Source organism: Selaginella moellendorffii, unplaced genomic scaffold (genome assembly GCF_000143415.4).
Source record: "Selaginella moellendorffii unplaced genomic scaffold, v1.0 SELMOscaffold_107, whole genome shotgun sequence".
NCBI lineage: Eukaryota > Viridiplantae > Streptophyta > Lycopodiopsida > Selaginellales > Selaginellaceae > Selaginella > Selaginella moellendorffii.
This window is the reverse complement of record NW_003314368.1, coordinates 545,117-558,233: the sequence shown is the minus strand read 5'-3', so window position 1 is coordinate 558,233 and position 13,117 is coordinate 545,117. Positions and strand designations below refer to the sequence as shown.

Here is a 13,117-nt window from a genome sequence, read left to right as displayed (position 1 = left end):
GCGTTTGATTCGAAAAGGAAGAAGGGCAACGAAAAGATGATAGGTAATGCCTCGCGGTTATGGCGTGTGTGCTCATGCCATTCATTGCAAATCAAGGGCTGAGTGAAAGCAGGCAGTCACCACCTCATGACTCAGATTCCTATGGCGGACTCCCCTTCCCCAATCTCAATGGAGAGGTACAATGGATGAGGGAAGCTTTTCAAGGCAGGGCCACGTTTTTCTCATCTCATCGTCTTCGAAGGGTGCAAGAACGTGCAGAAACCATGTTAACACAGTCGGGTGAGGATACGGTCCTAGGTCACGCACTAAAACAGGCTATGGATGTCTTGTATTTTGAGATGGAGACTCGGCCAGATGATTTTCCCAAGATGGTCCTGGAAGAACAAGCCATCCAGCCTGAGCAGCTTATGGAAGAAATGCAGGAGGGGGATGAGGAGCCAGAGAAAGATAATGAGCAGGAAGAGCAGAAGGACGAAGAGGAGGACAAAGAAGAGGAGGACGAAGAGGACTTGGATGGTCCTCACAATGGTGACGATCACAATAACGACGACGACGATGATGACGACGATGGCCAGCCTGAGGTGGCCAAAGAGCGGCGGAGGAAGGTCATACAAGACAAACCATCAGGTAAATAATAATACATCCATTCCTAACCTTTTACCATTTCTAACATTGTCCATGTAGGTCGCAGAGCAAATGGTAAGTAGAGATTATTCAGTTGAATTTACAAACTCTAGCCTTTAGTGTCGAGGAAGGATAGTGCCAAGCAAGGGTCGAAACGTATGTCCAATCCTTCAGAATCAGCAGTGCGCTCAAGTGATATCGGTCCTAGTTCCTCAATAGCAGTTGATGGTAAATACAGTATAGTCGATTCAATGTGCTAATGAGTTTGTTTTTAGTAGCACGGGAGGATACCATCTCAATCGAAGGGAGATATTTGGACATGCATATGGATCCGCCAGTGGACTCTACTTGGCTGCAAGAGTCATCAGAGCTGGTGGAGGCTACTATCCATATCAACGCCAAGCAAGCTGACCACGCTCCACTTGATGCTGCCCATACCACTGAGTCAATCTTGTCCATGTATCATCCTGACGGTGACCAAGCGCCATTGGACCCACATGAGGCCGCCCCAGCCGCCGAGCCGGTCGTATCCTCATTTCCAACGGACTCAACGTGTGCCCAATCGTCTGACTACGCGCCGTTGGAACCTCCCTACACCGCCCCTGCTGCCTGTTCGGTCATGTCCACTTTGCCAACGGAGGCACCAGCTGAAATGGCGTGTGATCACATGCCATCGGAACCACCCCATGCCACTATTGAGCCAGTTGTACCAGAGTCTACAGCTGAAATGGCATGTGCCCACACGCCATCGGATGCAATTGACCCCACATTGCAGAGGAGAGTATTTCCGCCCTTCACATTTCCTCAACCAAAACCCTCTCAACGACCATCGGGAGCAACATTCGCTAATATTGTAGATGGTAAAATTGACTTGTACCATTTTTTATGCTGACGCACTTCATTTCAGAGTCACGGCGAAGGTACTGTATCGTTTTTTATCTGAATGGTGTCCTTTTCTCCCATGAGCGTGGCTCGTCCTCGAATGTCATTGCACCCTCCAAAGCCTGCGGTCGCAAGTTGGTCAAAAGAGACAGATTCACATTAATCACACGGGAGAAACTGCGGGATCTAATAATGACCATGCGACACTTAAAACAGAGGGCCGGGTTCAATTTGCAATTGGGAGTTTGGACATCCATGATGCGCCACAATGCATTAACGTTGCTACAGATGATGCACGATCAGACGCGAGTAATATTACCATTTGACTTTCTCCTAACGCAGGAGGATTGCTTGACTATGGTCCATGTGAGGGGTAGCAAGCCCATCTTCGTCAAGCCAGAGGCTATAGTGATGAACCAGACTGCTAGCTCAAGTGAAATCCTCATCATCGATGACTCGCCGATTAAAACTGCAGCGAACACGCACACATATGCAGTGCACCCCATCTCTTGCAGTATGGAAACTAGGGAGAAGAAACCGTATGTTCTGGGGGACCTTGCAAAACGGCTTGGAGCGATGGTGATAGAGAACCGGCCAGTCCAGGAGGTGGCTGCAGAAATCAACCAAATGGCAGATGGAACGGTATATCAGAAGCCATTTGATCGGACAGACACCAGTCATCATTTATGGCATGTATATTGTCTAGCCAAGCACTATCCGCATCTCCATAATCTGCTCAACCGGATGGGTTCTTCGACCACTGAACATGAGCGTGGACGTATTAGAGAAGAGATGGCATTACTATTGGGTTTAAATCCTGATAGTGTGGAGAGTGATGAAATTTCAAGATTATTGTATAGGCGTTAGAGGCAAAAAATAACAGTCTGAGATGGCATGTATTTATTTAAAAATGTAACTTATTATGGCATGGGGTTCCATGCCATTGTATTAATATTAAAAGACAATTCTTTGAGAGGATTTGCATTATACTAGAAGTGTTACAGTATGTTATTGGAAGTCTACGAAGTTGTTTTATTAATAATGGGAAAGTAAAGATTGAATGGGGACTTGGGCTCCACCTAGACTCGGAGCAACTGAGCCAATATTAAAAGGATGGAAAGAAATTGGACGACGATGACAAGGAGAAGAGAGAGGTGAAGCAGTGGCAGGGGGAGGAGAAGTGATTGAGTAGACATTTCCTTGTTTAAAATAAAATGGCATGTGCCTCAATGCAGTTGAATTTTGTTATATTTATATACTATATAAAGGTTTGGAAACCTTATTTTACAAGTGGGATAATGACAATTCCCACTTTAACAAAATAGAGCTTTATAGTATTCTGAAATGTTATCCCAAAATCCCAGACTGTGGAAAGGAAGAGGAGTAGTCTTCCTATGTAATGACTAAGGATATAGTGATATAGCAAGGAAGTCTTGGAAGTCAATAGGACGTAGTGGTTGAGCCTTCAAGCCCTAGCCCAATAATAGTGTTGGCAAATATAGCCGAGGATGGAGTGGGATTTGGTGAGGATCAAAAAAGGGATGTTGGAGAAGATTATTCCTTATGTCTCTAGGTCTCTTAAAAATGCTAAGGAGTAGTTTTGAGATGACCACTCATGGATGGATGGCCTAGTCTTTGAGGGATAGGACTATAGCACGGGTGGTCTAGGATTACTAATAAGGCAAGGGTAAATAAATATGGCCTTAGTGTAATAGGTTGATATGTCGATAGTATATTTGGGGGGTTGATCATAGGATCAGATATGTGGAGCATTTATAACAAGTGCAAAGGTTAAATGGCATATATGCCATTTATAAGGCTAACAAGTCAAGTCCAAAATAAGACTTGTAAAGATTATTCCTCCAAGTGGTTGGAGATGTGATTAAGTGATTAAAGTAAAATGGAAAATTTAATTGTTTACACTAAATCATCACCAATATGCAGTGCCAAGAACTTCTCACCTTCACCTATAGTTTATGTGATGTAAACAACCCTTCTCATTATATTCTCAAATACTTTTAGCAATCTTTTCTTTCTGTTCATCAAGAAAATATTGAGAAACTCTAGAGTTTCTATTTATTACTTGTATAGAAGCCTCAATTTTGCAATATTATAAATCATGTCATTTGGATTTTTGTTCATTGCAAAAGAAACATATGTGTGATTGAGAAAAATAAAGCATGCAATAAGAAACTTATATTCATGAACAGAAATTTCTATTATAGTCTCTAGCCACTTTGAAAACTTTGCATACTAGTTTCTTACTTTGAAGACCTTGTATGTTGAATTTTGTGCTCAATTTGTATAAACTCAGCCAAGAGCTCTTCCCAATTCTTCTCTAGATGTGCAAGTTCATAAACATTTTGCTTGACCTTCACCAAAGGCTAGAAGTGAGTGTAGGGGATTTTTAAATTATAAAAATCTCATTTGGAGAATAATAAATAGGGAATAATAAAGGATAATTAGTTCAACATTATTTAAGTGTATTTTAGAGTAATAAATCTAACCACTGCCATCTGTTGGGTCTTTTTTATATCAATAGTGTATATTTACCATAATATCCAAAGTACCTGTGTTTCAAAGATCATATATCAGCATCTATAATGCATTGCAAGCTGGATGTTCATGCACTTATTTTATATCTCACTTGTTAGTGGCTCTTTACTTGACATGACATTGCTGCTAAGAAGTAGAAAGAAACTAATCTATATTGTCAAAAGGCTGGAAAAGCATTGCTAGGCTGATATTTGCACTATGAGGTCTTTTTAATATCTAGGATGGTATGGCTTCGATAAAAAGGATTAGATACAAATTCCTTGTTTAGGTTCATCTTAAATATTTCTTGGATCAAAACACTAATTATAAAATAATTACAGAATTTAAGTTAAGCAAAGAATTTCTCATAAAAAAGAGCTCACTAAAGATGTTAAAGGCTAAAAAACAGAAAGTAAAAAATGAGTTCACAAGTAGCACAGTCTATAGTCATACAATCACTATAATCACCATAGCATATTGTATATTCATTATTCTGATTATACATTTAAAATCATTAGTGTTTAACTAGAAGAAAAACCCATGTTAATTGACTGAATCCCTATATTATATGCTTATAGGGTTAATTTTTTTATATGCTTTTACTATGTTCTAAGTTTTCACTTGATTTAATAAAATACATTATAGTTCAGTATATTTTACAGTTGCTCTTCTCAGGGTCTTTAAATATTTTGTTTTTTAATTGTTTTATAGTTATTAATAAATTTCTTGGATATAGGTTGTTAAGAAACTGATTTAATAGTGAAATGATTTAATATGTTACTTTTATATATATATATATATATATATATATATATATATATATATATATATAATTTGAGAGTTTTATTTAATGGATTCAAAAGAAAAAAATTCAACAGTAATATGATTTATATGCTGATAGCAACCTATAAATGACCAATCACATTTTTTTACATATTTTGCTAAACCTGGAAATACTATAAGTTGGTATTGTACCAGATTTATAAGAAAATTAAAATATCTAGGATAGTATTGGATCAATTTCTTCTTGAAATAACAAATCAATAAAAATATTTACTTTTCTTCCATACTTATTATAATAAACATATAGACAACAACTCATAAGTTTTTCCTAATCGTTATTCATACAATCAACATCAACACCTTCAGTCTTATAAGTTAAACAAAGATTTATAATAAGAAAAATTACAATAGTAAATATATAAATCTAAAATTATACATACTTTTTTATTTAGTTATGAACTTGTGTTTCTTATATAAATAAATAAAGTACTAATTAAATGAATAAATAAGTATAATACAGCTGACTTGCAAGCTCCACAGCCTCTTCCCAGGAAAGATCATCCTTGCCATCAGCAGCTGCCTCGTCCAGGAATGTTTTCTGCTTCACAAGCTCTATGACGGCTGGAGGAGAAAATCTGTGTTTTTATAAATAAAATTTAACATTATATATATATATATATATATATATATATATATATATATATATATATATATATATATATATATATATATATATATATATATATAATTAAGTTTAGGTATCTAGATTAAATGTTCTTTTACTATACAATAAAGTTAATGTGGTCACAGATGAAAGCCACTTCATCATTCCCTTACATGTACTCAAGTTGAGTGCGTATGTACACTCTTAAGTGACCAAAAATCTCAGAAGTAAACTTTAGTCCAGAAGAAATCTGTACTCAAGGAAGAAAATCTGGATCAATGGCAAGTCTACTTACAGGCTATGTATGTGAGCAAAGGGTGTCAGTTTCGTTTTCATTGGTGACAACTTAAAACTCTGGCAAGTCCTTGAGTGTTTAGAAGCGTTTCTATGTTTCAGCAGAATCATAATTTGCACCTTCCCAGAAGTTTGATAGCAAACAAGTCACTGAAACCTTTTTATTTTTTATTTTGTTCTCTCGAGCGATGAGAGAAAACAGATATCATGGTAAATGCTATGCCTCCGCTTCTAACTTTCTCAGAAACGTGGAGCTCAGTTTCTCCGCGCCTCCATCTAGTATGAACAGATCCACGACTTCAACCTGCTGACAAATCTCGTCATGGAAAACCCAGAAAAGATTTGTACTAGCCTTGAGTTGGGAAAGGCCTCGTTCAGCTCGTTTCTTATTGACAGCAAGTCCTCCGCCCAGAGTCTCTTGACTGAATACCGAGAAAACACAAACGCAAAGACACAAAAAGGTACAGTTTTACGAGATATAACACAAAACGAAAGCGTCGTCTTGTACCTTACAACAATGGCCTCGAGTGCCTCGTCGACTATGGATGGACCATACGGGTCATGTATTGGCTCAGTTTGGACTTCTAGATCCGGCTTCACAGACTGCAAAGAGGACGAAAAACACGAAAGAAAAAACAAACGAAGTAAGTTAGCCATGAGAAATGTAGCAAGAAGACTGGACCTTGATAAACTCCTTGACTGCATTGCTCCTCTTCTCGTAAGGCTCGATCAAATGCGCGAACTAGCGCAAGAGCAAAACGAAAAAAAAAAAGATAGATTAAATAGCAGATGAGACGAGAGAAGAGAATGGAGTAAATCTTACCTCTTTGTTCTCTAGCATTGGCCCATCGCTGATCCCCACCACAACCCTCTCGCGCGCGAGCTCTGCCGCTGCCTTGGACAAAAACCCAAGCCCTGATCCGATTTCCACACCACGGCTAGCAAAATTCGCTGGCTCACCTTCAAGAGCATCTTGTGGCCGCCGTGGAGCCGATCAAACGTGCCGCCCAGAACCACGGCAGCATACGCGCCATCCTTCGTGACGGCGAGCACCATCGCCCAATCAAACCCTAAACTCCCAAGTGTAAGCTTACGTGGCCATTGAAGTTGCTGAGGTGGACCAGATCTTGCTTAGTCACAAAGCCACCTCATCATTTTCGCTTGCGGTAAAAAGTTTCTAAAAGGTAGGTAGCGCTAATGGCAGTCTCTGTTTCTTCGGGCGATTGACACTAGTGTAGAAGATCAAACACTGTGGAGAGATTGCGATTAAAAATCTGATTTTTAAAACCCAGCTCCGTCTCGCGACACCATGCCCACCGCTCAAATAAATTCCCCTTCACGGCCTCACACCGCCAGAGGTCTCCTAGGGATCCATCGCGCGCTGCCCAAGAGGAAGATCATCAAATCCAGAGCTCCGGTGGAAAGTATGGCTCCAGCCCAATTCTTGCTCCTCTTGTCCATCCTCGCGGCATTCTCCGCCCAAATCGCCCGCGGCGATGCCGATCCCTTCCAGGACTTCTGCGTCGCCGACGTCAACTCCACCATCAAAGTGAATGGCTTCGTCTGCCTGCCCAGTGCCGCGGTCACGCCGGACCACTTCTCCTCCAACGCGCTCGCCAAGCCCGGCAACACCTCCAACAAGCTGGGATCTGCCGTCACCACCGCCAACGCTGCTCGCTTCCCGGGCCTCAACACTCTGGGCGTCTCCAGTGCCCGCGTCGACTACGCCCCCGGCGGCCTCAATCCTCCTCACGTCCACCCGCGAGCCACCGAGCTGCTCTTCCTGGTCGAGGGAAAGCTCTACGTTGGCTTCGTCACCACTGCCCCCGATAACAAGCTCTTCGCCAAGACCATCTCCGCCGGTGAGAGCTTCGTGTTTCCCAAAGGTCTCATCCACTTCCAGCTCAATGTGGGCGATTCTCCTGCGTTTGGCCTCGCGGCTTTCGGGTCCCAGAACGCCGGAGCGTCGCAGGTTGCCAAGGCGGTGTTTGCTTCCATGCCGGCGATCGAGGACGCGGTGCTGGAGATTGCCTTCCAGGTTGACAATGGCGAGATCAAGCATCTGAAAGAAGTGATCAGCAAGACATGAGCCAAGTGAAAAGAGTGACTTTTCTCGTACCTCGTTCGTTCCTTTTTCTTTTTCTTTTTGGTTTTGGTGGTCCTCTTTGCCGTGCTCTTCCTCTTTCGGATGCCTTGCTCGGGCATTTCGCGTTTTTTCGCGTCCTTGTCTTTTGATAATGTCTTTTGATAATACTATATAAGTTTTCGTTTGTCTTCCAAGTTTCGCTCATTGTCTCGTATGTCATAACGTGATCTCATCCATCGAGCGGCATGGTTTAGTGGCCGAGCAATCGTAATGTTTCGGTTTCAAGGTAGACAAGTGATTAGATGTTTCACCATCTGGTCCCTGTAAGTCTTGCACTGTAAAACTCAACGAAATAACTGCTTGAAAGAAACGCACAACAGGGTCCAGCTCGCAAGTCCATTTCATGGATCTGAAGAGGGTCCACAACGACACGACCTCGTTACCCTTTTTCTTCCTTTTTCCTCAAAACCGTACCTGTGGTGCGGCATGCCGGATGTTTTTTGTCGCGGCTGGTCTCGGGTCTCGTCTTGGTCACAGGAAACAATTGGACGCTTACGACTGGCCTGCATGATTGGATTAGACCAACAGTGACGAAAACAAAGCCGACTTACGACAAAGCTGGAGCTGCAAGCCATGCATACAAAACCGAGAGCTGCCGTCTGGCCACGATCGACGGGAATCAAAACAGTTCCACAACAGCATAAGCACAAACCTTCAAACGGATGAGGTCAAAAGCGCCTCACTAGTGCGACAGCCTGTGACACAACTCCAAAAGTTTAGGATAATTCAGCTAGAAAGAGACAGGTTTGTCACTCACTGCAATTGTAGAGAGGCTCCTGAAAACAGAAATGCAGGCCTTGACAACAAAGAAACAAAAGGTGAACGTCAAGGAGTAGATAAAGCATTAAACACGTTACCGCGGGCCTCGTAGGAAATCTGGAGAAAATTGTCGAGTAGCTGTGGTATGACTTGTAAGAAACCTTAGTAGTCGATGGTTTGCTTGGGACTTGATTACCGCGCGCTGCGTCCACTGTGACGTACCTCCCAACAGCAGCGTCCATTACGTTTTTCGTAACGCATGTTTGCTGTGTTAAAGCTTCCGTCCTCGTTGCAACCATTACTTTCCTCTGAATTGTCTCGGAGTTTTGTGCGTTGGTTTTGTTGTTGATGTTTTTTGCAGAGTTTCTTTTCGATTGGCTCTTCGCATTTGCACCAGCTTTATCTGAGGCGTCAGGTCCAACAGGCTCCGCATTCTCCCCTTGCGTTGTCTTCCTTCTTGTGGATAGTTTCCTTGCAACAGCACTGCCAACCTCTACGGTACTTGTAGTGTCAGGAGTTAATGCGCTCATTTCAGTTGAAGACTCTGCCACTTGATGTTGCTGGTGAGGAGGTGATTTTCTTGTTGGTCTCGTTACGATTGTCCTGCCTGAATATAAGCATTACTTTAGCAGCGTGAAAGGTTAAAGAGAAGACCTACATGGCAAAGTGATTCCTTTGTTTGCAAGTGCGTCCGCTTCAGTGTTCATTTCCTAAGTCATACTTGAGAGTAGAATACCAGAAAGAAAGAGGTAATACCCTGTCAACGTGATGAATACTGAACGTGGTGAACTGCATCGAAAGAGCCTGTACTTGCGCGTGCAATGCTCTCAAGCCTTCATGTCTCACAGCCCATTCTCCTGCTACCTTCGGAAAATTCGAGTCACGCACGGCTTAAAGTTTAGAACATGGACGATACCTGCTTGCAAACGAGGTTGGAATCCCCAAATACTTGAATGCTAGTCACGTTCCGGTCGAGTGCTGCCTGTAGTCCGAGTATGAGAGCCTCATACTCTGCAACATTGTTTGTCGCTGTGCCTAGTCCCATGTACAGTTTTTCAATCTGCAGACTAGCTTGTTTGAAAGGGAAACAGGAATTAGCTTTTGCATACGACTGAGCCCTTCGGATTGCGCAGCAGCGCTCCAGCACCAGCTTTCCCAGGATTTCCTTTAGAAGCTCCATCGTACGCAAGCACATAGACAGACTGCCATAACACGGAAAAATGAGACTATTTCCAATAAGATGACTCATGTACCTCTTCAGTAACTTCTTTCTTGTTTTTCTTAGTGGTGATCTGATGAGATGGCTCGGAGATCTGTAGCTTTATACATTTTACATCTTTCACAACCTCTTGCGCTGAGGGATCTCGGGTAAGTGAAGGGCAGCAAAGAACATTAGAGACGTACGTTTAAGATCGATGGCCTTATTCGCAAGATCGTCTGCAGCACTATTGAGTTCCTGCAAGGTATGTTACTGTTTGAACCAAGAGATCAAAAAACCAATTACCCGTACGACGTGCTCTATAGTGAACTCAGTAAACTTCTTCGACAGCGATTGCGCTTCTGCGTGTAATGGCTTGAGAGTGTCCTTGTTTACTTTCCATATGCCAGCTACCTTTCCTTCAAAATCTTAGAAAAAAATGCCTGTTTGACATCACTCGTACCTGCTTGCAAACGAGATTGGAGTCCCCTTGGACACGAATACGAGTAACGTTTTGCGCCAACGCTCCTTTCAATCCCAAAATGAGTCCCTGATACTCCGCAAAGTTGTTCGTCGCGGTGCCAAGGCCAATTCTCAGCTCCTGGAGCTGCAAAACTCCCGCATTCTTAAACTACAAATACCATGGACCGCAATGTTACAAACCACTGAGCCGTCCGGATCACGTAGCAATGCTCCAGCACCAGCTTTTCCAGGATTGCCTTTAGAAGCACCATCATACTGGAGAAGATGAACAAGCTGGAAAAAAAAGAAAAAAATCCACCCAAGTCATTCTCTAGGCAACATTTGGATCGAAAATACCTTGTTCTTAGAGTTTTGCTGGGGCTGGAGAGATGAAAGATAAAGCTTGGCCTCGCTTTTCAAAGAGAAGCTCTTGTACTCGGCCATGGCGAATCCATCGACCTGGAAAGCATCGCTCATGAGCATCGCGAAACGATTTCTCTCCAAAATCCCCACCTGTTTCCGGCATTCCATCCACGATGTGTAGATTCCCGGCTGGCGGCCTTGGCGCACAGCGTAGAACCTGTTCTTGCCCATAAACCCTAAGATTTAAGCCGCCCAGCCATGAAATGGATGCTCGAGAGAAGCACCGACGCTGCCTCTCCGCCTCCCATCCGTGGATCGAGCTCCATCACTCGCTGCATCACACGTGATTCACGGCAAGAATCCTTGTAGCTTCGACACGCCCCCAGCAAGCACGTCCACTCGAGAATATTTGGCTCGAATGGCATGCTCGCGATGAGCTCCTCGGCGAAATCCAGATGCCCTGCCCGGCCCAGGAGATCCACCACGCAGCAGTAGTGCTGCTTGCTCGGCCGAAGGCCGTGATCCATCGCCATCGACACGAAGTAGCTCCTCCCTTTGAACGTCTTGCCTGTGTGATTGCAAGCGATGAGCACGGCGAGGAAGGAGAGCGGGCGCGGCTCCAGCACCATCTGAATCTCATGAAATCGATCGATCACCGCGGTGGAATGGCCGCTGCTCGCGAATCCGGCCAGCATTGCCCCCTGTGACACAATCCCAGGCTCCGGCATGGAATCAAAGAGCTTCTTGGCCGCGGCGAGACGACCTAGCTGCGCAGTGGCGGCGAGGAGCGCCGTCCACGATATTTCGTCCCGCGGCATGCCGAAGAACAGCGATCTGGCCTCGTCGATCTGCCCGCTCCGCAAGAACGCGCACAGAATCGTGTTCCAGGAGACCTGATTCCGCTGTGGCATGCGATCGAAGAAGCGCTTGGCGTGATCGCAGTGGCCGCTCGACGAGTAGGCATCCAGCATCGCATTGAGCGCCACCGTGTTGTGATGCGGCATTAGATCGAAAACCCTTGTCGCGTGCTCTAGCAAGCCATTGCGAGAATAAGCCGTAACCATAGCGGTCCAAGAAACGATGCTGTGCTCGGGCATATTCTCAAACACGCGCGCGGCATCTTCCAGATGCCCGTTCTCGGCAAGGGCCGACACCATCGCATTCCAGGCCACAACGCATCCCTCTGGCATCTTCTCATAGACTTTCTTGGCATGTTCTATGTTCCCACTTTCGCAGCAGGCTACTAACAAGGTGGTCCACGTAAAGAGATCCGTTTGGGGCATATTCTCGAACGTAGTCCACGCATCGTCTAGATGCCCGACACGGGCATATGCCGCTAGCATGGAGTTCCACGTGACGATGCTATGCTCGGGCATATTCTCAAACACGTCTCTGGCTTGGAAAAGATTCGCGCTCTGCCCATACAATGTCAGGATGCTTGTGTACGACACGAGATTCCACAGAGGCATTCTTTCAAAGAGTCTAATAGCCTCGAGAATATGCCCTGTTTGGGTATATGCTCCGAGCAGGGCATTCCAGGAAATAAGATCCCGATGTGGCATCTGCGCAAAGAGGCGCTGCGTCTGGAGAAGATTCCCACCCTCAGCATATACTAGAAGCATCGTGGTCCATGAGATTTGGTTGTGGTACGGCATAGCCTGGAATGTGGACATGGCTTTGTCGTGATGGCTGTGCCGGGCAAGTAGCGATAGCATGGTATTCCATGACACAATGTCACGATGTGGCATGGAATAAAAGATGTTCTCGGCATCTTCGATGCTAGATGACCTTGAGAGCATCAAATTCCACGAGAAAGTATCCTTTGGTGGAGCTATAGCCATCCGGGAAGTTAGTAAGACTTAGCAATGGAATGGCTACTCGCGAAGCTACTTATCGCTCTAATCTGCTAATCCAGCACTTCTTTCTTCATGGGCGAATTCTTGAAGCGGAGCTTGAGTTTTCCAAGACATCGCACAGAAACGTTTTCTCCTGGAACATACTAATTACGGGGCTTTTGCGAGCGCGACTAATCGATCGAGCGACACGAGCTTTTGAAATAATGCCTCAGAGAAATGCTGTTTCGTGGACCGCGCTTTTTCTTGCTTATGCCGACATTGGGCATTTGCAAAACGTGGAAGCGCTGTTTGATGGGATGCCAGAGAAAGATATCGTTTCTTGGAACGGGATTATAAGTGTTTTTTCCCGCGAGCTTTTATATGATCGAGCAAAGCATTATTTCGATAAGAGTCCAGCAAAGGACATTGCGTCCTGGACCAGCCTTGTTACTGCTTATGCCAAAGTTGGGCATTTTCAGGATGCGTATGATGTCTTGAACAAAATGCCGGCCCAAAACGTACATTCTTCAAATGCGGGCATGCTCGCTCAAGTACGGACGGGTAGTTTGTCT

At 44.3% G+C, this 13,117-nt stretch overlaps 4 protein-coding genes across 7 annotated transcripts; 1 reads left to right on the top strand and 3 right to left on the bottom strand.

Moving 5' to 3' along the window:
* Nucleotides 1-5,918: 5,918 nt before the first annotated feature.
* Nucleotides 5,919-6,859, bottom strand: LOC9630999 (phosphopantetheine adenylyltransferase 1). Its single transcript, XM_024664119.1, has 6 exons — nt 6,743-6,859; nt 6,606-6,677; nt 6,465-6,524; nt 6,291-6,385; nt 6,135-6,204; nt 5,919-6,086 (listed from the first exon to the last, which is right to left on the bottom strand). The coding sequence occupies exons 1-6, from the start codon at nt 6,836-6,838 to the stop codon at nt 6,000-6,002; spliced, it is 480 nt and encodes a 159-aa protein (XP_024519887.1). The 5' UTR covers nt 6,839-6,859; the 3' UTR covers nt 5,919-5,999.
* A 160-nt stretch (nt 6,860-7,019) lies between these two features.
* Nucleotides 7,020-8,056, top strand: LOC112342389 (putative germin-like protein 2-1). The gene has a single exon (XM_024664125.1). The coding sequence runs from the start codon at nt 7,092-7,094 to the stop codon at nt 7,869-7,871; it is 780 nt and encodes a 259-aa protein (XP_024519893.1). The 5' UTR covers nt 7,020-7,091; the 3' UTR covers nt 7,872-8,056.
* Nucleotides 7,913-10,999, bottom strand: LOC9630998. Of its 4 annotated transcripts, none has more exons than XM_024664122.1 (16): nt 10,705-10,999; nt 10,549-10,641; nt 10,349-10,492; nt 10,192-10,299; nt 10,092-10,143; nt 9,941-10,041; nt 9,797-9,889; nt 9,604-9,747; nt 9,444-9,551; nt 9,346-9,397; nt 8,786-9,294; nt 8,686-8,724; nt 8,581-8,623; nt 8,480-8,527; nt 8,343-8,431; nt 7,913-8,277 (listed from the first exon to the last, which is right to left on the bottom strand). In XM_024664122.1, exons 1-13 carry the CDS (start codon nt 10,939-10,941, stop codon nt 8,597-8,599), a joined length of 1,707 nt encoding a protein of 568 aa, XP_024519890.1. In that variant the 5' UTR covers nt 10,942-10,999; the 3' UTR covers nt 7,913-8,277; nt 8,343-8,431; nt 8,480-8,527; nt 8,581-8,596. The 4 variants fall into 4 exon arrangements, with proteins under 4 accessions (XP_024519890.1, XP_024519891.1, XP_024519889.1 ...); XM_024664123.1 differs by having other exon boundaries at nt 7,913-8,431; nt 10,705-10,806; nt 10,861-10,998; XM_024664121.1 differs by having other exon boundaries at nt 7,913-8,431.
* Nucleotides 10,947-12,551, bottom strand: LOC9631197 (pentatricopeptide repeat-containing protein At4g02750). The gene has a single exon (XM_024664147.1). The coding sequence runs from the start codon at nt 12,549-12,551 to the stop codon at nt 10,947-10,949; it is 1,605 nt and encodes a 534-aa protein (XP_024519915.1).
* Between the last annotated feature and the right edge of the window lie 566 nt (nt 12,552-13,117).